The sequence below is a fragment of the Spinacia oleracea genome, chromosome 1 (genome assembly GCF_020520425.1).
Source record: "Spinacia oleracea cultivar Varoflay chromosome 1, BTI_SOV_V1, whole genome shotgun sequence".
Lineage (NCBI taxonomy): Eukaryota > Viridiplantae > Streptophyta > Magnoliopsida > Caryophyllales > Amaranthaceae > Spinacia > Spinacia oleracea.
Window position 1 is genome coordinate 97,310,798 of NC_079487.1, and position 26,691 is coordinate 97,337,488.

General features: G+C 37.9%; 1 protein-coding gene across 3 annotated transcripts; it reads right to left on the reverse strand.

Moving 5' to 3' along the window:
- Positions 1–13,274: 13,274 nt before the first annotated feature.
- On the reverse strand, positions 13,275–26,691 carry LOC110774983 (spliceosome-associated protein 130 A). Of its 3 annotated transcripts, none has more exons than XM_021979591.2 (4): positions 23,448–26,663; positions 17,671–18,162; positions 17,095–17,233; positions 13,275–13,648 (listed from the first exon to the last, which is right to left on the reverse strand). In XM_021979591.2, exons 1-3 carry the CDS (start codon positions 26,445–26,447, stop codon positions 17,096–17,098), a joined length of 3,630 nt encoding a protein of 1,209 aa, XP_021835283.1. In that variant the 5' UTR covers positions 26,448–26,663; the 3' UTR covers positions 13,275–13,648; position 17,095. The 3 variants fall into 3 exon arrangements, with proteins under 3 accessions (XP_021835283.1, XP_021835282.1, XP_056693066.1); XM_021979590.2 differs by having other exon boundaries at positions 17,079–17,233; positions 23,448–26,662; XM_056837088.1 differs by lacking the exon at positions 13,275–13,648 and having other exon boundaries at positions 16,829–17,233; positions 23,448–26,691.

Consider the following 26,691-nt stretch of genomic DNA (forward strand, 5'->3'; position numbering starts at 1 on the left):
TAAAACCATCGATGGAAGGCTTGAATGCCCAAAACACTCTCAAAAAAATGTGAACAAAAGGATCTTCATTAGAAGCCAAGGTACACCATTCCACGACGGTTCCTGGATTAGATTCTTTCAATGCTTGCATGTACCTAGGCAACTCTTCGTAAGATTTCTCCCAATCACCAAAAATGCTTGCAATAGCCTTTTGTTTCGCTGACCAAGCTCTCTTGTAAGTGATGGTATACTTAAACTTGACTTTCACCGCTTGCACAATAACACGGATTTTCAAAGAAGGATCGGCACGAATAAGATCTTTTATCTCATTGCATACAAAATCAGAGGAGAGAAGAGGATGATCGATTGAGTTTATGTCACCCAAACAATTACTTGCATGGGGGCCATTATACCTCACAATTCTGAATGAAGCAAGACAAGGATCCTTGATTGCACGTAACCTCCATGAGCATTTGCATGAACTCTTTCTTTTACACTCAACTACGTATTTTGTGGGCTCACTCTCCAACACCTTAAATGAATGATTTTTAGCTATGGAATAACCTTTGACTATGTCTTTCAATTGCGCCAAAGAATCAAACTCTTGCCCAATAGCAAATTCACCATCGAAAGAGTGGTTGTTGGACCAAGTCCTCCAAGAATCAAGCAAAATCGGATCCAACTCTGCAACATTGTTGAAAATTTGAGATGGAGCGCTTTCTCTTATAGCTTTGTCATTAGCATCTTGTGTATCTTCATCTTCATCAACATCACTATCCACCCCAACCGCTTCATCTCCAAAAAAATCAACACATATTTGATCTAGAGAATCGAAAAGTATCATAGATGGATCACCATTTGTAGCTTCTACATGTGGTGTTTGAGTTGGAGAAGTGAGCTCTGAAATGTGTTCACTAGCATATTGTTCATCCGTAAGCATTCTTGTGAATGAACCCGTTAACCCACTTTGATTTGTCAAGGGCAAGTAGGGAAATGGACTCGCCCATGAATCCATTTCATGAAAGGATTCCAAGTGGGATTGAGTTTCGGGTTGCTTTGGAAGTTGCTCGATGAACAATTGCATTGTGGTTGATTGTGTTTGAGACATAGCAATCAACATTGCTTTTAAAGAATTGTCATCATCCAACGGAATGGCTTCATATGAACCGGACATCATTGGATACCTCATTAGTAGCTTCAACTCCACATATCTCGAGTCACATCTCATAAGATCATAAACCTTACTCAAAACCTCATCATAACTCATTTGACAATTGACAAACCCAAATTTTCGCTCTCCTCCTTTATATGTAACATCACCGCTACTTTGCAAAATTTCCCCTCCCCAATGACAATAAATAGGATAGTCTGGCAACTCCATATTCTAAACAAAAAATAATATGATTAATAATATGAATCCCTAATTTGGGTCATCATAATCTGATTTCAATTCAAATGAACTTGAGAAATTGAAGACTAAAATTCCAAATTGAAAAACTCAAGAGCTTAAAACGAATCAAAGATAGGACTTTTAAGAGTACTTTTAAGCGATAAACAATTCAAAAACATAAAAACCACAGGATAATCATTTTAACATAATATGATTCATAACATCGCTATCTCAGTTAGCGGTTAGAAATACATTAACAATAAAAAAAATTACAATTCATGGTAATCATGATCATAAACCCATCAAACAAACCTAAGCATGATATTCCTAATAACATCATCAAACAAACCTAAACATAGCAACAAATATTACTGAATTAATAATTAAATTCGAATATATTAATTCAAAAAAAAATATTAGGGTTTACCTGATGTAGAACCACCGACGGCCGGTGGTGGGTGAGAAAGAAGCTCGACGGCGTTGGTGGCTGATGAGGAACCTCGACGTCCGGTGGTGTTGAGGAAGAGGTCCGACGGTCGACCTAGGGCTTAGGAGCAATCCTCGAAACGGAGGAGCGACGGAGAACGGTGAGAAAGATGATCACGAAGGGTGAGAATTCGTTGTGGGTGAGGAGGCTCGACGGCCTGAGGGAGGGCGAAGACGAAGGTCACCACCGGCGACCCGGGCGGTGGAGAGAGATCAGTGAGCGGGACGACGGAGAGAGAAACAGAGAGCGGGGTTTTTTTTTTTTTTTTTGATTTTTTGAATTTGCTTACTGGGAGGTATGGGAGAGCAAGGGGTAAACCGCTATCTCAGATAGCGGTTCATTAAACATTAACCGCTATCTCAGATAGCGGTTAACCCCCATGAACCGCTATCTGAGATAGCGGTTTTGCTCTGCTTATTTAAAAAAAAAAAGGCCGGTTCACTGTGCTGACGTGGACGGTATGGTGGGAATTAACAAGAAAAGTAACGTATTTTGGGAATTAACTTATCTTTGTGCAATATTGACGGAAATCGCTCGACTTTATGACATCATGTTTCTTTACGTTTGTCCTAATTCTTTAATTATTAACTTTTTTCCAAATAATCCATAGAAAATAAAAAGTCACATAAAAATTTAGTTAGTTTAGACTTCATGTTAACATATATTTATAAATTAATGTGAAAAGATAACACACAATTGGTGGTTGGTTAAGATGGTAATGAGTGTTGTCATCCACATTTGAGGTCTGGAGTTTGAATCTCATTGTATTGATTTTTTATTGTCCATGACATGGCATACCACTTGATCGATGAGTGAATGATGTAGCACAAAGAGAAGAGTACTACACGATTTAGACTTCATGTTAATATATATTTATAAATTAATCTGAAAAGATAAAACACGATTGGTGATTGGTTAAGATGGTAATGAGTGTTGTCATCCACATTTGAGGTCTGGAGTTCGAATCTCATTTGTATTGATTTTTGGTTGAAATGGCGAGTTGGGTCTGGTATTTATAGGCGACAACCCAGAAAACCGCCTAACTTCCACTTTTATTCCACTCCACACGATCAAAGCACATCGGAAGAGACTCTCGACATCTGTCATTAATGCATGAATTCAAAACGCCTCTTTTTGAATAAAGAGAGGAAACTTTTGGACTTCTGATACGTGGAAACCCACCCATTTAATTCTAAATGGACAGGGTCTGGGGGGCATGTTGTTTGGACTCCCAATTGGAAACCAATTGGGCCAGCAGTCCAAAGGCCCAATGGCCTCAAGCAACAATATGTTAAGCCATTTACCCCTCCAAAGGCTATTCAGGCATCAACAAGGACCAAGGCCCAACAAGTAATAAATGACCTATGGGGCATTTACTACACAAACACTATAAATAAGCCGGCAATGCTCACACCTCAAGGTACGTCAATTTATTTCCTTAAGACTACTATCTAGAGAACTCTCTCTAGAATCCGAGCATTGTTCTTACTTAGGCACCGGAGGGGATTTCCTCAGAACACCCTCGAGGCCAGTTACATTGTTCATTGTGCAGGTAAATTCGGACACAACTCTCACAAGCAAACTAGATCTTCCACACCAACGAATAGGGTCTTCATCCGAAACTCATTGTTTCAACACCGGAACACGGAGTATATATATAATTAATAGAGGATACTAAGGGTATACTCGTAATTGTACTACTGTACGATATTATTATATATATGATTTCAGCACCCGTATTAGGGTAAGTCGTATCATTATATTCACATGGTATCAGAGCCCTAGATTTTTCCTTTAGATCCAAAAACCCAAAATTTAATTTTCTTTACAATTAAGTTCGCAATTATCGAGAAAATTGCAAATACCGCATACTTTGATCTGCAATTACCAAGCACGTAATCTTTAATTGCAACTCTTGACTTTCTTGAAAATTAAACCCCATTAATTGATTTGCACTTGCAAGTTCCAAGGATCAGATTATTTGCTGGGCTCTGTTTCACTTTAGCCCAACTTTACAAATATTAAAGACGTTGACTTTGACATATAATTGAAGATAATCTCCATTAACGACGTCCATGAATTTTCCGGCCACCACTACGCAAGGCTTCACTCCCCTGCAGCGACCCATCGGAAACATCCACGCAACTTTGTCCGGTTCGCAGCCACGCCCCACCACTGGCGCACCGGCTGTTGGTGTCACCCAGCCACAACATGTTGGCGAACATCAATACGCAACTACCTTCACATGGCATCCCTCATACCCAACCCCACGGCGTCTATTCGAGGTTAGCTCGGCACAACATGGTAGTTCCCCTTCTGGTGGACACGGTGGCCTAACTGATGGCTTCGGTCTCGGCAATTTTGGACCAGATGGCGTGTTCCCTGGCCAATTTGGTTATTTGGAAGGCTTTCATCAAAACCCAAGCCCCACATGTGGATTATTTGGTGGTTCCAACATGTCGATTTATTCTATGTTCATTTTTCGTCGTGACAAATTTATTGTTTATCTTCTTCTTTATGTTGATGACATCATTGTCACAGGCAACTCGGCTCATTTGATCACCAAATTCATATCTCTTTTGTATGCCGAGTTTGCTATGAAAGATCTAGGTGATCTACACTACTTCCTAGGTGTCCAGGCGATACGTACTTCCAAATGTTTATTTTTGTGTCAGAAGAAATATGTTCATGATTTACTTCTGAAATTTCATCTACACACTGCTAAACATGTGCGTACACCTCAACCTAGTCGTACCACACTTTCTATTACAAACGGTGATTTATTATCCGATCCTACTGAGTATCGCAGTGTGGTTGGGGCTTTACAATACTTGACTATAACAAGACCTGATATTACATATGATGTGCATTTAGTTTCCCAATTTATGCATGCACCCCGCACATCTCACTTGTTGGTTGTTAAGCGTATATACAGGTACTTGCAGGGTACTTCAGACTACGGTCTATGGCTTCGCCCCGCTCCGGACATGTCCCGCGTGATTGCCTACTCCGATGCGGATTGGGCAAGTTGTCCTGATAGTTGTCGTTCGACCACCGGTTATGCGATTTTTCTTAGGGGAAACCTAATTTCCTGGCGCTCAAATAAACAACCCACTGTCTCCAAATCTTCCACAGAAGCAGAGTACCGCGCTGTTGCATACATGGTACAGGATGCTCTTTGGATTCGTTCCTTGTTAGCTGACACTACAAGAAATTGTACCATTAACGACGGGAAATCCCGTCGCGAAAGGCCAATAATCGTTGATTAACGACGGGGTTTCCTGTCGCGAACCCGTCATAAAAGAGGGTCGTCGTTAATAGAAAATCTCGTAGTTAATCTGTCGTAAAAGACATTTGTGACGGTTGTTCCCGTCTTTGTTTGGTTGTTAGCCCCGTCGCAAAAGCCTTTTACGACGGAATTCCTTGAGATGCTAAAGGCATCGGCATCAGGGTACCGTGAACGATACCACGTTTCAGGAACTCCTGTATTTGAGCTATCCTTTGTGAGCATATATAAGGACAAATTCAAAGAATTCTACGACGATGATCCATGTATAGAACTTTATGGTCACATTAAACTCGTTGACGATAATGACTATGAGTACTATCTCTTCAACCAAGATTGTAGTGATGCAAAGACTGTCAATTTATTGTACCACAAATCAGTTATTCTTCGAGTATCCCAACACAGCCGCCCTCTTTTGTTACCAAAGTTTTTCTCCGTTGAAATTTGTCTCAAAGACAGGAAACGAGATGTTGTTATCATTAAGGAGTATTTTTTCTTTGGATTTTAGTGGTGAGGTCAAGTACGACACAGAACAACAATTAGAATGCAATTCTAACGGCTATGGACTCGCCTCTGTGACCTACACAATATTTCAGTATGCGGTATTAGCTTGTGTGGATATCACGGTTGCTAAAAATGACAGTGTTGGAAGCGAAGAGCTAGGTGATGTATTGGGTGGTACGATATCTGCTACGTGTAAGCTCAGAGATACGTTTGTTTCACGCACACTATGTGATGAGTTTCATGTTGAACCCTCAATGTAACTGGTTCTGTAATAAGATCTGTATTTGAAAAATAGTTCCGTATTAAAAAAAAATCTTTAGATTCATTTGAAGAACATGTATGTATTATATGTAACTAGAATTAAGCTCGTGCGTTGAACGGGTCAATAAACTAAAAAGAATGAATGAATCATTTTTTTACTTTTTATGGAGTAAAATCGTGCATATTAGCTGATCCTAGTAAATTTATCTCATGTTATCTTTGACCGTGTCTTTATTTATCTATTTTATCTCCTAGCAAAAGTTATCTTGTATTATCTTTTTACCGACTCTTTAATTCTATGACCCTTGCCACAATTAATGTCTTTTAGAACTTTACTCTTGTTCATTATCTATTCTATCGCATATACCAACTTAATTGGTCGATATAAATACCCTTTGAGGTTAATGAAAACGTTACGGAAAATATTCTTTCAATTTGATTATGTGAGGGGGGAAAATTGACCTAACACCTAGTCTTCTATTAGATCGTTTGGCACTTAATTGTCAATTGTACTTAATAATATGCTAGATGGTAGGGGTCACATGAAATATGGTCTGACATTTTACTTGTGTTAATTATATTGCTAATTGAGTAGAGTATGGAATTACATGACAATTATTTGATAGTATCAGGGGATATTTTACATGAACTAAAATTTTCAATTCAACTTTCAAATGTTACTTAATTATAAAAATATCAAAGTTATTTATAGATCAAAATAGCACATTTAATCAAGTCCACACAATGTGAAAGGCTGAAATTTATAAATTAGTCACTGACTGCACGATTTGTGCATGGTTTAATGTGTTTTAAAAAATTCATAGTTTGTGTTCCATACGTAGCTTACAATTATATATGTAAACACAAATTAGCTTACAATATATCATTATTTATCTTTTTCTGAAACTTAATGGGATATATTCGAATATATTTTATCCAAATTTTTTTATACATAAATTTATAACACTTATCTGTAATTATGTTTATTTCTATTTTATCATTTAAAATAAACTCTTTGAGTCTACTAAACTAATATACTTAATACGAATGTAAGATGCATGTACAACATTCTTAGGCTTCAATATCTTTACTCGTATTTTTGAATAACTTCTTAAAAATCTAATGAAACTAAAAAAAACAACAACTCAAAAGTCTCAAATTAACACAAATCAACCTGTTTTGGTAGTTTTTTTTTCTTTTTTAAAAAAAGCAAAAGATGACTATGAATTGGGAGCTGAGAAAAGCGGCATGCTCAGGAGCTGTAGGTTTCCTGAGAGAAGTTACGTTGTTGGGTCAGAACAACCAGATTACTTCATTTCTCAAATTAAGGCCGGAGATGAAGGTAATGACGACGACGTTATCGGGAGTAACATATTTCACCTCGCGATACGGAATGCACAAATGGAATTTCTCGAAGAAGCCATGGATATATTACCGGCAGAAGTTAAACAAGGACTCCTCTGTCAGAAAGATAAAGAGGGAAATAGCCCACTTTTCATAGCGGTCGAAAAAGGTTGCAATCAGTTTGCTGAGAAGATATTGAATATGGATTCCTCTTACTCTTATAGCCTTAGTGGCAAAGATGGTTCCACTCCCCTTCATTTTGCACCTAATTCTTTCATTATGGCTTCATTTGGTAGGGCGTAAAATATTAATATTTAATTGCCCGGACATTGCCGGGACCATTAACTAGTTATCTAACGTACTGTATGTCAAACTCTAGCTCATAAGAACAAACTTTTGGAATGCAGAGAAAGTATTAGAATTGCTACTACGAATTAAAAAGGAGCTGAGGAGGGTCCAAACATGATTTGACGCAGTGGATAAGAAGGGATACAATATACTTCACCAATGGGCGGAAATAATGACGGATGATTGGCCAATTAAGAAGGTTCTTTTAAAGGAGGAGTTTCAAGAGGCAGGACCAAAGTCTTCACGGATTTAATCTACGGAACCACAGAGAAGGATAGGAAAGACACTCCATTACATACTGCGGCTAGAAAAAATAAGAAATTAAAAATAACGAGAGCGAGAGCGATTATAGATGGCTACAAAGCTGTTATCCCACTTTATTGGACTAACGACATAACTGCTTTGACGTCTGATATTGTCGTGCCATCCAGGTATCATCGTGTCGCAGGTGGCGTCGTGTCAAGTGAGCCTGTCGAGTGAAGCGACAGGCGACAAAGCCTGGGCGACGTAAGACCAGCGACAAGGCTCTGGCGACAAGAGGAGATAGGTCAAGTTCCAAGCCCAGAAGCCCAACATGGGCCACGCCGTCATAAGATGGGAAGAGGTCCAAGCTTTGACCGAAGATTAGGGAGTTTGTTGAAGACGTGAGCAACGGCCAAGGAGGAATCCCTATCTTCCAGGGATCTTCCCAACCAATAGAACCGTTAGCATTTGGCATATAAAAGCATAAAGAACGGCGTGATGAAGGGACATTCACTGAAGCACTAAAACTCTTAAGCTATCAACTGTCTTTAGCGTTCATCATTGTACTTTAGATTTTCAATATCAATTCTCAGAAAAGAAGAGCATAAACAATCATATAGAATACTTAGTGGATTGATAGCCTCATAGCTATCCGCGGTTTTTTACCTTATTCCTGGGTTTTCCGCGTCAACACTTCTCGGTGTCGTGTCTCCTTTATTTGTGTTATTAATTCTTTGCTTAGTTAGTGTCGATCTTAGCCGAAAGTCGTCTCCATACGAATTTTGGCATAAACAAAAGCCTACAAAGAACAGAGCATAACAACAGGAGAGATATCTGAGTCGGTTGATACTTGATAGTGATACTACCAGTAGTACTCCTCCTTGGAGAATGGGCAATAAATATGAACATACGCCTTTGCTCGTTGCTATATATAACCAAAAAAGGAAGACATTGCGATGTATTACTTGGAACAAGTTGATGCAACATTATGTCAAATGTTTAGCGATAGTGGAGAGAGCCCTCTATTTGCTGCTGTTGGTCATGGATTTTTGCACAAGTTGTTGAATTCATTTTGAGAACTCAAGATGTTAATCTCAATATGTTGCGGAAAGCAAAGGGAAAAACAGTGCTTCATAGCCTATCGCAATTGCCAGGTAATTCAATATTTTGCTGCATATATACCTTTTACGAATTCACTTTTTTGTTTTTTTTGATGTTCTATGTCTATTTCATGATGATTTTACGGTTACTATTTGCACAAATATTAAGACAAAATAAAAAGTGGATGGATATAATAAAATAGGGATAAAACAAGGTAGATATATAAAAAGTTGAGTAGATGTAATTAAGAAAAAAATGGATAAAATAAGTACGTCTTTGTTTGGTAGAAAGGAACTCGAAGGAAAATAAAAGAAAGAAAAGAAAAATGTGGTTTCCTATGTTTGGTTGCAAAAATTATATAGGATTTGATGGGAAAGAAAAAGAAATAAAACATGATTAATAAATCTTCACTTTTAAGTTTCATTTCCTTTCTCTTCTCTTCCTTTAAATTAAATTAAACTAATATTGACAACAGGAAAAACTGCCCTTGATAATGCAAAAGGAAAACAATTCAATGGGTTGTAGAGCGGCTGATGAACCCTAACTTAATTGATAGAAAAAGAAGCATTCGATTCGATTGGTTAAAAGCATGTGAGAAAGCTGAGACGCTATGGGCTGTACTAGCCTTCATTGATAATTGTGAAGATCTACAACAAGTTTGCGTTTCCCAAAAGGATGCGGACACTCCTCTAATTCACCACATTAAAAGGCAAATTAACTTGTAGAGATTACATGAACTTGTTGAAGCATCCATCTATTGAGGAACTCAAGAATACACGTAATTCGAAGGGTGAAACACCTTTGCATCAAGCACTCGTGACTCGTGAGGAAGGACTATTAGCAAATTTGGATCAAATGCGTACCGCATTATCCGTTGTGGCAGCACTATTAGCAAGAATCACGTTTGCAGCTGGATTTACAGTACCTGGTGGTGTGGACTGGACGATAATACTGGCATTATATTGCAAACCTGGCAACAAAACCATCATTTTTAGTGTTTTTACTAGCAGATCGACGCATATGCAATGTGTACGTCGTCCATGTTGGTGTTGGTGTTGGTGTTGGTGTTGGTGTTGGTGTTGGTGTGCCTGATATGGTCTATGGTTTCTAACCGTTATATGTCGATTGTATTGCTGGATTACAGTGTATGTGTATACTATTTCTATGTGCAGTGGCACCATGGTGGCATTTGTGACCGGTATATACACTGTAACACCACATAAATCGTTATGGCCGGGCAGCCATTATTATCATAGTCATGTGCTCTTTCATTACTATTTCTACGAGTAGGACCATTTTCCTTCAACTCATGTTCAAGCTAGTCCCTGCAACAAATCTAGACCAACCACATATATAAAAAGGTAAAAAACCTTTACTATTGTTTTATATAGCTAGCTTGTTCACTTGTTGAGGCCTATAATTTCTATACTAGACGGACAAGCTTAGTGCGTGCTAGTGTATACTCCGTTAAGACTTATCTTGTAGTCTTGTAGTATGTAGCATTAATGCCGAATTCAATCACACAACTTTAATATTTCAGTCATTGGTTATATAATTTTCAATACCTAAATGCATACGATTCGTGCCTCAAAATTCAAAACAGAAAAGTAGGAAAAACATGTAAAGATTTGGATATTTAAGATTGGCTTATAGAAGAGATCTGGAGATGCATCAGATCTTTACACCAAATACTGCATCGACTCGTAGGATAATTCATTTAATATATATACACCCCCATTTCTAACCTTAACCTTTTTTATTTTTTTGTTAGCTTAGCTATTAGCTAATAGCTAATAGCTAATAGCTAATAGCTAATAGCTAGCTTGGGTCTTGATTTTTAGGTGCAGAAAGACATTTGCAAGGAAAGAGGAAATGATATTGATGGGAAGGCATGGCAGACAAAAGACATGAGGAAGATTTATGTAGAATACATACAGAGGAAAAGTCGTTAACTACTAAAGGGTAGTTAAGGAGTAATTCAATTGCTTAACTAATCGATTTTATTGCTTAACTTATATGACATCAAGGTGGGTTTTTTGTGTAAGACCGTCTTATATAATTAAAAGCATGTATTGTGTCTTGGTGTGTCATAAGACTCATAACATAGAAGTTACTAAAATTTGAGCACTGCTCCCCCTTTATTGGGGGTTTTTAGCATGCTACCCGAGTCATGTTTATTGACTCATGAAGCTTGTGTTAAATTCACAAGGTCTTTCACCCTTTCTCGGGACATTGTTATCTTTTTGGTTCTTTCCTTGTCTTTCAAGCTCTACAGGTTCTTGAAGGAGACTCCAATGGGTAATCATCCTTGCTTCTACGCCATCTCTTATAAAGGATTCACACTCATAAATAGTCTTGGCATGATAGCACCTAGTTGGTGGTGTAAACAAGACAGGTTCAACAACCATGGGATGACACAAGGAGAGCATACTTCCCTCTTGGTGTTGTGGCCTATGTTTTTTTTATTTTGTTAGCAATGCAAAGTCTGTAATGGTCTATAAAGATCTAAGTGCTTTAATAGTTTGTAGTATGTAGTTTGTAAAACAAAAACTATTACTTATTCAAGAAGTCAACTATTCAAGTTGGCTACAATTCTCTAAATCAAATAATATGCTGTGATGATCATGTCTTTTATTCTCTTTACACTTCCTCCTTTATTTCTTAAATATTACACCATGTTAATTTCACGCTCCACAACACATTACTTTGACTAAACATTTCCCATGAAACTACAATAAATTGTACTAAAATGTGTTATACACATAACACATAACACAAGCCACAGTTTGCGTGGAGCTTGCATTTGGTTTTTTTGGCAATCAAACAACTTAAAAGATAGGCAAAAGAAAAATTGGTCTCCAATGATGAGCGTGTAGCTATACATTTTTATTATTTATTATTATTCTAAGCACTAAACAGGTTCTTAAGATGTACCATTAGAGTTGTTCTGTTGAGTATTGGAGTACTCCGTAATAAATAATCTCTTAGGAGTTTTGGGTATATAAGTCAACGATCAAACTTGGTTAAAAAAAATATGGCCAGCTATATAAAGCCTATAAATATATGCATTCCAAAGTTGAGAGAATTGCACCTAAATCCTTCTCTCTCTTGTCTTTCAAATTTGTCCAGCTCCTGGAAGGGTAACCTCTTATATGGGCAAACCTGCCTTGTTTGCTTTGGTATGTACTTCGTAATGTTGTTTTAATATATAGTTGCTAGTCTTATATACATAGGATGCGCGCGAAGATATTAAAGAAAGTAAAATTATGTTATGTAGAGAATTAATTTCTTTAAAGAAAAAGTAGACATCAAAATAATTTCTTTTAAGTGGTAATGTAATTTCTTTTTTATATATTGTCTTTACCTTGATTAAGATATACACTAAAAAATTATATTTTCATATGTACGATCGATGTCTTGTAATTTTTCAGGTTAAGATTGTGACTCTGTGGTTCCTTGGAATAAGGAAACATGAACGTACAGCCCCTTTGAATTTCTAGTTTTGACCCTGAGTGTTTTTATATTAATTCCCCCGCAAAGGAGGGCAACCAAAATGGAAGCTTACACAAATCACAATGAAGTCTGACAAGATTTTCATTCGATGTTTCGACATGGAAGCTATTGAAGTGGACAGTCCTGAACTCCTTACATATATGATATATCCATTGATAGGGAAGCATTGGAGTCATCTTGGAATCAGCATAGGACCTGGGAAGAAGTATGAAGCATTGAAGATGGAAGAGACAGTTTTTTGTATGGATCAACCAGTCACAGTCTCATCAGTCATCACTTAGAATAAGAAAAATATCTTCTACTATATCTTACAAGTTACAACCCCGAAGACTTTGACATGAATAAGAATAAGAATAATTGGCGAGTCCTAAGAACTGTTTTCTGCAAACAAGGGTTTACACCAGCAATGGCAATGGCAATGGCAATGGCAATTGCAATTGCATACTATTGCAATTGCAATTGCATACTACGATGGTAATAGATATATCCCAGTAACTAGAGAGTAGAGACGATCACATTTTCATTCCATGTCCTCCTCAGTACCTTTTTTTACTATCCTTTCCCGGGGTGGCCCCTAAGATATTTATCTACGTAGTACTTCTGATAATGTTTACATGCTACCTACATGTTGTTTAGGGACAATTTAATTGGGTGCATAAGAATATAAGATCCGTAACACGTGCTGTGTTGGCCTACTATTCCACCATATTCCCAGGGCCATCTCCGGGAGTTAGTTTTTATTTAGAACTATAATCGAAACTTCTTTATCCTTACATGGAGTCAAATTTTACTCTTCAAGAATCGGCTTACAGAAGAGATCTAGAGATACATGATAATTTTTATTACACCAAACTACATTTTCCAAATATTGCATGGATTCCTAAGATATTTCTTCGGAAGATGAATTTTTGGGTAATAACTGAGCTAAAGCATCAAGTTTCAAAATTTCCTGTAAAGATAATATACACCCATAAGAATACAGCATACTAATTGAGTTGGCACACTAAAACAAATAAACAAGTCCCCATTACCTAATTCTATGACTAAAAAGATACACGTTTAGCTATCATCATGATTAGGATAGCAGTCACATATAACAAGGATCATCTAATCACAGTTTTGCTGCTACCATTCTTCTTCCGAACCAGATGTAACTTTACGGCCACGGCGCAATGGCACAAATCACAAATGCCTGTGTGCAGAAAAATCAGCATCAAAATTCACAGCGTGTAACTTAGTAAAACACACTAATATCACAGTAACCACATATAACAACATCAATCTTTTCTAGTTCTCTTAACAGTCCATCTAAGCATTTATCTTCTATGCAACATCTTTCACATAAAAAGAACATAGAATTTTCACAGAATTTGCTGCTCCTAGATAAGTCAAGATGAGCAGGAATCAAATATGAGGAATAAACCACATACATACTCAGAGTCGCATACAAATAATCAATGTAAAAGATGATTTTGGTTTGATATGTATGTTGACAATAGGAAAGCACATTAGAGGTCTTAAATAGTCAAACTTTTGAAGAGCAACATGAATGCAAAAAAGCATTTTCCATCCCCAGAGGAATTAAATTTTTTGTATTCTTTGGTTTAACAATTATAATTTGAAAGATGTATAATCTATATGGCTCAATTAACAGAAAGCGTACTGCTTCCTTTTTATATTATCCTTTTTTACTGAAACATGTACACCACTGGAAAAATAAGGACATAAAATGCACCAATAAGCACACAAAAGAATATATGAGGAACTACAAGCCAAAGCAGAACCAAATATCTCAAGTCATCTAGCGACAATAAAATCTACACAGACAGAAAGATAATCACATGAAAGGTGTTTGCTATGACCAGTCCTGGCCCTGACCTGCATTCACTAACAGCTTTTGTGAGGCGATTGCTATTCTAGAGTTCAGTCTTCCAAATACTTTCACAGTTCGCCTTTAGCTCCCTCAAAATTTCATTACATTGTCAAAATGCACAGGTAAATCTACATTCTGAATGGAAAAATGCTTTCATTTGCTCAATTTCTATGAACAAGGTATGTTCTAATGATTGCTTACAGGTCAGGCATCCTGCACTTGGTGCTGACTACTTCTGAAAAATATCATATGGTGTCAAGGAAAAATAAGATCCAGTACGATAAATCATAAGTCAGCTTATTTAAGGTATCAGGCATAGGAAGAAAAAGGATATGAAAGTTCTCTGCAGCAATACCTGATTTAAATTTGCAATTATATGGTATATTTTGTCACAGAGGAAAGCTTGAACTGACCTGGAATGAATTACACAAGCCAAAATTCACTCAAGATTCCATTGGACACACGGCATGAAAAACTTTGGGTATTCATGTAAGGAAAAGGGAAACAACTGATATGATTCCCTTTGGTGTTGTTTGTTGGACATCATTTGTCATTCCCTTTACCCTCTTTTGTTTCCCCCTTTCCCCCAAAGGCTCCTAGGTATTTCCATTCTCTTTCACCTCGCACCTTGACCACCATTCTTACCATCCTTGACTAACCTTACAACAACAAACCTCCACCCAGCTCCACCACCCAAGCCACCTGACCAGCCCCACCACTGACCCCACCACCCCCAAAACCACCACGCCGCTGACATCACCACCAACCTCAACTGACCCACCCCTCTCATGTTCGTATTTGACCTTTAAAACCTCAAACTTAAACTTTTATGGTGTTGGTGGTGAAAAGAAGAGGAACAGAGAAACATAAGGACGGGAGCGATGAATGGGGACAGGGCAGCCACGGGGGGTGGGTGTATGGGGCTAGGGCAGCAGCGAAACATGAAGGGGCGTCGATCAAAACAAGGAGAGGTGGGGGAAGAGACACCATGTGAGAGGGAGAATGACAGAGTAATGATGAAAGATTGAAGAAGGGTTGAGTGACCAACTGACCAAGTATCACCCAAACAACCCCTTACATCAAAGGGTATTAATTTCCATTCCCTCTCTTTCCCTTTGTTGATTTCATTCCCTTTATCCCAAGCCAACCAAACGTCCCCTTAAGGGGTTACCTGCCACCCTACAGATCGATTCAACTTTTTCTTGTGACCCAGCCAAAAATCGAAGTACGGTTACAACGGGTGAGATAAGTAAAATCCAAGTTACTATTCATGGAATTACTTGTGCACAAACTGAACCGAGATAAAATCAGTACTTTCTAGTTTATTTAAATTTTCTATTCTATAAACAAATCCCCAAAAGTTTAAGATTCAGTATGCTTAGCCGGATGGTTAGGTATTTAGGCAATTAGGTGACAATGGTTACAAACCACGTCAACACAAATACAGAAATTACAGCTTGCGTGACTATAAAATAACACCCAAAAAAACCTTCACAAAGTTTCCTTGTTTTTTCATATCCAGGGAGAGAGTATCAGAAAAGGGTAGACTTCCAAAGGAGTAAAAGGGGATGAAAGAAAGAAAGGTTTCATCGCTGTTTAGATTTTTCCCCAGAATCAAGTGGGGTGGGAAGGGAGCAGGGAAGAGAATAGGGAGAGAGGGAGAGTGCAGGAGTGGGAAGAGGTGATCACAAAAACCAAATTACATTACAACCATTTAAAAGACTTCATGGGCACTGTTAAGCGGACCAAGGGTTAGAAGTAAGCATTCACCACTATGTGAGGGACCAGTGAACCAAACTGAAAGCAATTTCAGATACAATTAACAAAAAGCAATTTCAGATACAATTGAACAGCATTACAAGAATAAACCACCTCTTCTAGGCCGACATCATGGTGAACTTCTGATAGAAAACATATGGAGAGCATCAAGGCAGTGGATAGACACTTGGTAAGCACCCAGTACCCGATTTCCACCTACTTGCCAACGAATAGGTAAAAGATCTCATAACTTCCACATTGTGATTGTTTGCCGATTGATTATGTAGCGTTGAGTTGAATTATGTTAAGAAAGAATTTTGAGAAAGTACCAGGACAACACATGGCATGGGTAGTTGGTTACACACTCTATATCCTCTCTTCACAGTAACTGCGGCCACAAGACCCGCAGTAGAACTGCAGAGTCTTTATAACTTACCTATAAACAACTTTTATTCCAAATGACCACCTTGGTTTACTTTTAGGTTCTACTCCTACCAGTCCTTCATAGAGGCATAGATCAGAAAGTTAATCTAAAACGAGGGTAAATATACTCGGATCTAAAATATAACATCCAACTTGTTTTTTCCTTAATATATATACATAACAGTCTAAATTAAGAATTTAAGATGGGGAGTTATATTGTCTCCTCTCCTTGTTTCTAGCATAATAGCAAACAGCTGTTAAGTATCCTTTAGAAGTAGAAGTAGTATGAACCTAAAGCAAACATCCTGACACAACATAAATCATAAGTGACAACACTCAAGAGTGCTCTTCAAATTTAAAGATTCTTCCAGCAAGTACAATTATCCAAATAGGAGATGACAAAAATTCAAGTATACAAATGAAAGTCGCCCTAATTTCATAGCATAACCATAGAGTATAAAATGCAAGCTGGTAAAATTGTTCAGATAGAAAAAAACATAATATCAATCTTTGAAAAGAAACTAGCACTGATTTTCATACAATGAATAAATCATAGAAAATACAATACCTTCCACATCATCTACCTCAAATAATCTTATTTCGAATTTCTTCCAGTTTCTTTAGAATCTCTGCAGGAGTTCTATCTAATTCGTCTGCAATCTTCCTCTGCATATCCATTGGCAACGTTGGAAACTGTTCACACAGATCGCCATCAATCACATCCTACAAAATCATGCACATTTTTTCAGCAGTCAATAGACTAAACATTTGCAAAGAAATTACTTGAAAAGAACCCGACAATTTAGAGAAAAGGAAGATTTGATTATCTAAAGGACATGCAACCACTCTACCCACCTATTACTTATTCTAGCCAAGGCTCAAGGGGTTGAAAGAGGCACTAGTGAGAAAACTACTGCTTTCATTTGAAGGCAGTGGATTATCCTGAAGCAGTAGGTAATTATCACACACATAGACAATCTATTACCTTGTCTTTTTCCTCTCTAATCCACCATATACTAACTAACAGCTTTCACTCATTCACAACCTCTTTATTCAATTCAGATTAACCCCTTATTTGCTACCTCATTCCAAGGATAAAGGCTTATGGCTCAATATTACATGAAAGATGTGGATCTAGCATTAGGAAGCAATAAGCATACCTTAACAGGGAAATAAGCAGATCTATAAGCCATATGATCTCTGCCACAGAGAGGTGGATTCTCCTGCCTCAAATGCATTTCTAAGTGAGAAAAGAAATCAACATCATCGCGGGAGGTGAAAGGAAGAAATGCCCCCAAGCTCCCCATCACAGTCCCATAAATAATGCATTCCCCGCCACCAGGTATGAGAGATGCCTTCTGCAAACTGGATACAACATCACCAACATGAAACTGAACTATCTCCTCCATCTTGTTAGGAGCTCCATTTAATTTACCCTGTTCCCATTTTATTTTCCCACCAGTTGGATCCTCTTCAACTTCGTCGGAGACATCCTGAGGTAGCCTAACAAAATATACATTCCCAAACTTGTCTGCACCAGCCACTGTGTCAAAATCGACATGGTGTGATGCAGTTAGCCATCTAGGGTAAACATCATCGGCAAATATGTACAGCTGGTTCTCATCCCGTCTATACTTGCAATAATGGAATGACTGCAACCACCAAAAGATAAAACTGTGTCAATGGACCAAACACACACCAAACAACCAAATCTACACAATTAAAAAGCTTGAGATGCCGACTCATACAGAATTTCCTTTCAGATGGCAAGAAGCTTTTAAAAAAAGGTCACAGAGAAACATTTCCAAATATAAGAACTTGTGAAATTGTAAAAATTTGCAGCTACCATCACGCATTTGAGTTGAAAACCTTACAGGTATTGCATCATAACTCATAAGTCATAACAGAGACTGGTTCAAGTGGACTAAAAGGACTCAAATATCAGAAAGAAAACTACGTCATTTTTCTTTCCAAAATTGACCTTCCAATCAAGTCTTATTTTTATGTAGATCCTTTAAGTCTGTCAACAACACAGTTTATTTTTGGAAATATAATTAATGCAATTACGTTATCATTAATGACAGACATGGTATGTAACAATGTAACATACACTGTTACCTTAAAAAGAAAATATAACATTGCTCAAAAGAGTCCGGCTATGCTGCTTGGACTCAGATATTCTGGTATGAAACCGAGGTTTGGACATAGGAATTAGAAAACTCTAAAATCCAAGACGGGAGGAAAAAAAAGATGGCCCATAAAAGAAGTGTCCAGATATCAAAAATGCACTCGGGGTCACGATATTTAATGAAATTATTGATTTATTTGTCTATCTATACTTTTGTAAGTATTTCTAAAATACTAACTCTTTTTCCGAAGTTCTACACTTCTACTCACTTTCCTTTTTCATCCGCTTTCACAAGTTCTACTCACTTCTACTTTATTCTATTCTCTCAACCATTTATTAATGTTTTATTATCTTCCACCCCACTTTGTGAAATGGGACAAGCAAAAGAGAATGAACGTTGTAAGTCAAAGAAATGTTGTGTGAAAATTGATAACATCCCAAATTACTATTTAGAATTTCAAAGGATAAAATAGAGAGACAAGGAGAGAAGAAATACTCATTAGTGGTTACGTGGATTTACCTACCTCACCCCCACTGACAGCGAGCCCTCAATTGAATCACACTTTTAATTAAGAAAGGGGAGAAAAACATACCACTGACATTACAAGATAAAGAAGATTTCGGGCCTTTACTAATTGTCCAGGCCACTTTATCCTTCCCATATTCCGTGTTCCCACCCGGATAGGTAGACTGGTGTCAAGGCGAGTTCAAGAAATTTATGATTGTTGTTGTAACTTTGGAAATCTATAGGGCACTGATTTACCTTTAAATTAAAGTATGTCACTCTAATAAGTACAATACACATAAAAAATTCTATATGGTACTAATTTTTACTTCAAATTATAGTATGGCGGTCTACGCTAACACACATCTGCGATTGAACTCTGCCATGCCACACTAGTGTCGACACGACCTAACCCATCCAGAGTTTTGGGAGCTTAGCAACCTCAGATTTACAATTGAAGTGGGGTTGAGATACACCAAAACAAGAGCTACGACATTGGGGCCTTTAAGTTGAAATGAATTATATGAGAAGAATCCCACATACTTGTTGGCAATCTTCTCCAGCAACGGGAGGCTTTGTCTTCTTTGAATTTGTTGTGAACTCTTTTTTCCCTTTTTTTTAAGGTAGGGGTAGCTGGGTAGGTGTGGGAAAGTGGAACACACCTCAGATTTACTAACCATTTATTTCTCTTTCTTTCCATTTTGGAATTCAAATATTCAGCCTTTGTTGGTTACGAAGGAGTCCTTTGATTTTCCATACAACTTTTACTCTTTATTTTTAACTCACATGAAAAAAACAGTAAATAAAAATTAAAAACCCACTGTATTACCAACTATTCTGAATAGTTTTGATATATTTTTGAATTTTTTACATAAACAAATCCCTTCATACCACATCAGTTTGAAAACTTGTCAGTGCAGAAAGTTTAAGGAGATAATTTTTGGTGATGTTATCTATTGTTCTTTAAATATAAAGGATAACTCGTAATGGTACCCTTGTAGTTTGAACTTTTCTATTTGGTGCACAAAAATAAACAAAAATAAAATTCTCTCCACATGGTACCCTTACACTTTTGACTCTCTAGTCTCTTTTCCTCCAATTCTCCTCATCAATGGAGGACGACCACCATTAATGATCTTTAGCTTCCTCTCTATTACTTAAGAAATTATCAAATGGGCTCCTTAATTGCTTACTTGATCGGGTAGCACATGACATTGGGGAACACTTGGTGTGCCCTTTCTCTGTCTCTCCCTTCTTTCCACCATTTGTTTTAGTTTCAACCTCTTTAGCATCATCCCCGCCTACTCCAACACCCTTACAAGCTCCAGACCCAAAATACAGCAAATGACAATATCAATTGCAATACCAACAATTCGACGGGGGTGCACCAGGATGACGGTTGTGGAGGGGTTTAAGATGACGGCATAGGCTATTGCGAATCCTAGAATTTCTCAGCAGTTATGGAGGCCAAGAAGTTTGGTTTATGGTGGTGGTTCAAATGCAATTGATATCTAGATTAAAATTGTAAATAATATATTGAGTTTGGGAAATTAGACTTCAGCGGAGATAATCAGTAGGTTGTGGTGGGGAAGATAAAGGGGAATAGGGAGGAGGTAGACAGAGGGAGGGAATGACGGAAAATGGACTTTCAGACATATTCGTTCACACAATCCCAACACATTTGATTAACCGCTTGGTTACTGTAGTCACTAAGCCCAACTATCTAGAATTCCCTAATATGTAAATTTGATATAAATTATTTATTTATTATGATTGACATGCCCCCGAGTCCACAACAGAGTTTTTAATCCTTTTTAAATGGGTCTCCGAGTCCTTAATTTCATTTCAGTATCCAACAATCCTAACCAAACCAGAGGCTGAATACCCTAGGCACACATTGTTGATCACTAGACATTTATTCACTTTAGTCTTCTCATGGAGTAGAATATTGGAACGTAGGAAACAATTCTTAAAGCTTACACTAAAAATCAGAAACAATCATGTTTGGAGAACCAATTTGTATTTGGCATGGTTTTATATTCCCCCAAAACGTCATAATAATGTCCTTATCAAATGGAGCCGAACAGTTAACTATTCTCTAGTTCTCATCATTAATGAAGTGAATCAAATTAGATAATCAAACAATTCACTTTCATGCCTTTTGTAAAGTAGACAGCCGTTGCCTTTCAGAACAAAGGTAACTAAACAGCCTATCTATGAAGTTTATAGACATAGAGGTAAAACAGCATACACCCCCCCCCCCCTCCCAATCTTCCCTGACATTAGCAATACCCTTTTAAAAGGCATTGTTTAATGTTGATAATGAAGCCGGATTCTAGACAGTAGGTAACAATTAGTAAAAGGGTCTTCAGGTAATTAAGTAAAACTTTGGGACAGATGTGCAACGGACAAGTGTTAACGTTAACTCATGTCAGTTTTTCCAACAGTCACGATGGAATAGAGGGAGTGCTTATCAGAGGGTCAGGTCTCAGCAGGAGAGGGAGTGGGGGAAAGGCAGTAGAAAGCCCATCTTCCCTTTTTTTTTTTAATTGTATCAACAAAGAACAGCAATCATCAAATTTTTATACTACTGATAGATAATCTAATATATATAAATAAAGGGGAGTTTTTTGGAGAGTATTTAGAGCGTCCACGTAGGATTTCCATGTCATCACACACTAATATTTTAGGTTTATCAAAAAATAAAATTAAATAATATATTAGAGCCCTGCCATAATTAAATTTCGTTAGAATGTTAGGCACCAAATCCTGCGTCTACCTTTTCGTATATTATGTTAGAATCCTGGCACCAAACAAATTTGTTGGAATGTTAGCACCAATCCTACGGCCATATATATATATTATATTAACAAATATTTTAGCTTATGATAAAGATTAGATTCCAACAAAATTTATCCTATTTCTACCAGCTTTTTGTATATATATCCCTCTATTTCTTTATCCTCCTCCTTATCCTCTACCACCTCATGTTGTTGTCGTAGGAAGATGGTATTTTTATGGTACCAAAGCCATGATATAAGCGAACCCCGTGCGGTTGTGTCAGGATTTGTGTGTTTTACATGATGTGGGGTGTTATCTGGTTGAGAGCTTCTTGGTTAGAAGGATTCTGGTTAGGAGGATTGATGAGATTTTGATTAAGAAGTACAACTTGAAGCGTATGAATACGAGTCAATGTAAATGGGATTAATTTGTAATCTTTTGTAAAAATGTCCTAATTCACTAATTGTATTGTACGTAAAGCTTCATTAATTAATGGATACACACAAGAATGTACCGATGTACGCTTGATGTTTAAAACAATTACTCCATGCTATTATACTTCTCCCTCCGTTTCATAAAATTCATCACTTTTACATTATAACGAGTCATGTCGTATTAGAAACTGATAATAAAGTTTTCGTCGGAGACAAATAAGCTTCAAACCACTTAATATGATAAGAGGCAGATTTCAACAAACCACTTAATATGATAACATGATAAGAGGTAGATTTCAACGTATAAATATATTTTATTATCTTATGAATGTGATAAAAGATAAGAGATTACAACAAACATGTGAATACATGCATTTTTTTGTTTTGCCTGAAAAGTGCAATGTTCAGTAGTTAATTTTTCCAATGCCATAGTATTTTGGTGATGTCTTTTATTTATGGACATTATGGTTGTGTTGACTCGCCTAGGTCTCTTTAAGCAAGGAAAGAAATAGGTGTGAGCTTAAGCGGACGCCTAATATAAAGAGGATTTCAATGACATCTCACTTTAGAAGTAACAAATAAATCAGAAGAATATCAGTAATTACTCTTATTACTCTTAACTACAAAGTACTCCCTCCGTCTCTTTTTGTTTTTTTTACGTTTGTTATTTTTCACGCGTTTTAACAAATAATTAATTTGCACTAAAATTCCTCAACTTTTTTATTTAAACGAGATAAATTACGTTTATTTATAATGTTTTCACTTTTATCAACATTCTGATATTGGGAAATGAGAAAAATTTAATGCCCCAATGGAAAAATGTGAGAAATTAAATGACCCAATGAATTTGATTGGTTGAAATAATAATCTTACTAGAGTTGTCCCATGAACTAATCATTTTATAAGTTCATTTTTTCTATGAGTGTAATATTTTAAATCGATCTTAAGAAAATATTTATGCTCCAGTTTGAAAAGATGTACGAAAATTGACAAACCCGTGCATCGCACGGGCTTCAAAACTAGTTATATCAGTAAAAATGAATGAAGACCCAGAAAATTAACATAAGATGGGAAAACGGAAGAGCTTACCTCCTGGATGTCGCCCACATAGATACGATCACGGTAAGTATGTATAGTAATAATTGTGTTGGGAAACAGCTTATTCTCACATTTCCTTAGCAGTCTCTTCTTTCCCAAGTCATAAAGCCTGAGCACAGGTCCTATTCCTGCAAGTAATCTTCCCTGGAACTGAGATAAAGCCAGTGGTACGCCATCTACTTGGGTCTTGTGCAAAAGTTCAAGTTTTCCACCATCAACAAAACGATAGATGTGGATATACGCTGCCTCAAAAGATCTTTTGGGGAAAAATTGCAGTGACTTTGCAGTACCGACAGCCAGTAGGGTCCCGTACTCCTTGTCATGAAAATTTACAGTACATATGCTGAATGCAGCCTCATTATCCTGAAGCTCTAAGCAGCAGGTAGTTTCCTCTGTTCTTGGATCAAGAACCCTGATGCAAGAAACCCATTTCTCTTTCTCTGCTTTTGGATAACCATACTGCTCATCGGAGAGCTGATTATCTTCGTCTTCATCACCATTCTCCATCTCAATATTACCATTCTCATCTAATCCAGCACCAAAGCATTCCTTCTGTGCAGCCTCACGTTCTTCGGCAGTTAATGCTCGCTGATCACTCTCAATCGTCACCACCAGCTTCCGCTTAGGCTGAAACACAAATTTTCGTGGAGTGTACCTTAAAGGGATTGCGGTTTCATTAAATGTCTCACCAAGCCTCTCAATAGTAAACACCTTTAAAGCCTCCGCAGCAACAGCAACTACACCTTCAGCACATTGATCAGATGAAAACGAGGCCGCAAATTCAAGTGTACCACATGTCAAGGGTGTCAAAAGGAAATGTCCCTGATATATGTACCCAAGCCAAGGACGGCTTGACAGGCAAAGCATCGCACGCCGACCTCGCACCATAATTGAAAAAAGTTTTGGGGCTCTGAGCCCTAAAAACCGAGAACGGGAATCAGAGAGTTGACCAGTTACCATGTCCACTACTGTCCTAAACAAAACACCATTCTGCAAACCAGCATTAAGAAAAAGACTGGCAGGATGATCAGCACCATCTTCACCTCCAGTAGATGCCTGAATCTCAAGAAATAGTAAAGATTCAGGGGGTGAGAAAACACTTTGCAGACTCAACACTTGCATACAATCATCAGGATCCAGAGATAAGATACGAATAGTATTATCATACGATCCAACTGCAAGAAACCGGGATCTTTGTCTTCCTTCTGGAACTGGGGCGATATCCAAACAAGCCACATCTCCTGGCATTTCATGTTTCTCCACTTCCATCAACTGACCAGTCGTATCCACCTCAAAGTAAATTAGCTCTCCTCCGCTGAGAGCAATGACAACTTGAAGTCTGTTGTACCCGACCTTGACAATCGTCCTCTTTCCAGGGGTTCTCCACTCATTGATACGACCATCTTCCCTAATGTGCCTAATACCACTAGGGTGTACTTGCATGAGAGAGTCGTCACCAATCAAAGATACAGCAAGAGAAGGAGTCGTATCCAAAAAACCACTGTCACTAACTTCTTCAACCGTCTCACCAATTGAGAGGACAAGAGTAACACTGGCAAATGAAACCACAATATAAGCATCAAATTCATCATTAACATTTTTTTTCACTGTCCAAACTGCATTCGGAACACCGGGAAGTGGAGAAGTAGCCATCTCAGTGATTCCCAAACCAGGCCTTAATATCCTTAAAGATGAACGAGAACCTTGTCCACAGAGAGTGAAAATCTGTGGAGTCTCTTCCTCAAAAAGGTTGAACACTTTCATGTCCATTACTGGCATCAAACTCTGCACTTGATCAACCCTAAGAAGGTTCTTAAGCCTCCTTGGTTGGAAAAACACAGGCTGGAAACCTTCGTCAGTCTCCAGTTCCATCATCCTGGCAGAGGAAGACTCTACATCAGGGTCATCTCCAATAGCTTGAAATTGATACAGAGCATGATTACCAAACTCGGATGCAGCAAACAAGAAACCAGACTTTAACACACACAATGACGACGTTACAGGGATCGTATCAAAGTACTTGATCTTCAACTCTGAAACGCCCTCATTACCATACTCCAGAGTGACCTTAAATATATCGCCATATTCTGTCTGAAGCAAAAAGAAGAACATTGATTTCTGCTTGTGAGTTGCAGCAGACACAATCAGAACTCCGCGTTCAGCAGGCAAATCCAATCTCCTAGGAATTAAAGCACGAACATCCGGATGCCCTTGATTCTTATAAATCACAAAATTCTCAGCACACACTAAAACACCACTTGGCCCATCCCCACCTCCAGGCACCGTAACAAGCATATTAGCACCATTATCAACCGGTTCAGACCACTTCCTAGAAACATGGTTAAGACCCAAATCAAGCTCATAAAAAGTAAGGTGTTTCTGAGCCTCAGCCGCAGCTTGGCCAGTAGAGTCCTGATCAGCCTCAGAATAATCCATCTCAATTGCCGCAAATATAGGGTTATCAAAACCACAATCAACCCCACAAATGGAATACGTTATAGTATGCGACTTATGAGCTTCTAAAGGTGACGAAATCGTCAACCTAGCAGCAGTATCCCTGTTTAATACATAAACAAGCTTCTGCTTCTCACAAGCCCCAATCATAACAGCCCTCCCTTTCGGGTCAATTGCCAAGTACTGCCCCGGAACAATACGGCGACAACCCGACTTCCCAAACGTCTCCTGGTGAACTTTATCAAACACATTTTTCTCCTTATTGTATTCTAGTATTACAATCCTACCCGAATCGGACCCAACAACAATATAATCTTTATGCGAACCAGTGAGTCTAAATTGAGCTAGTGAACGAATTGCACCGAAAACATCAACAGAAAGCAGGGTTTGGATCTTACCGCTGTCGTCGGGGCGGAGGAGATCGAGAACTTTGCCTCTTGCGACGACGATTTCTTGGACCTTACCGCCGGAGAAGTTTCCATTAATGGCGCAAACAATGCCGGTGGGTTTTTGTAGGGTTATGCTGTAGAGATACATGGTTTAATGGGAATGGAGGAAACCCTAGGGTTTCAGAAGGGAGGAGTGAGAAAGTGGAGCTGAGGAAGACGAAGAAATTGATAAACCCTCTTTGTCTATTTCATTTGAGATGGGGGAGAAGAGGAGAGAGAAAATAGGGTTTAAGAGTTTTGAGAAGGAACAGAGTGAAGTGTGATAAGTACAGGGAAGAAAGGCGGTGAATACGATTCGACTTTCTTTCTTTCTTTTTTGGGGAAAACCGGCC

Bases quoted from the DNA above. Each gene is read 5' to 3' on its own strand.
- LOC110774983 (XM_021979591.2), bottom strand. From the start codon at position 26,447: ATGTATCTCTACAGCATAACCCTACAAAAACCCACCGGCATTGTTTGC. The intron at 18,163-23,447 runs GTAAGCTCTTCC...TGGTGGTTGCAG, and splicing joins ATGTGGGCGACATCCAGGAG to TCATTCCATTATTGCAAGTA. The intron at 17,234-17,670 runs GTATGCTTATTG...ATGATTTTGTAG, and splicing joins CTGCTTATTTCCCTGTTAAG to GATGTGATTGATGGCGATCT.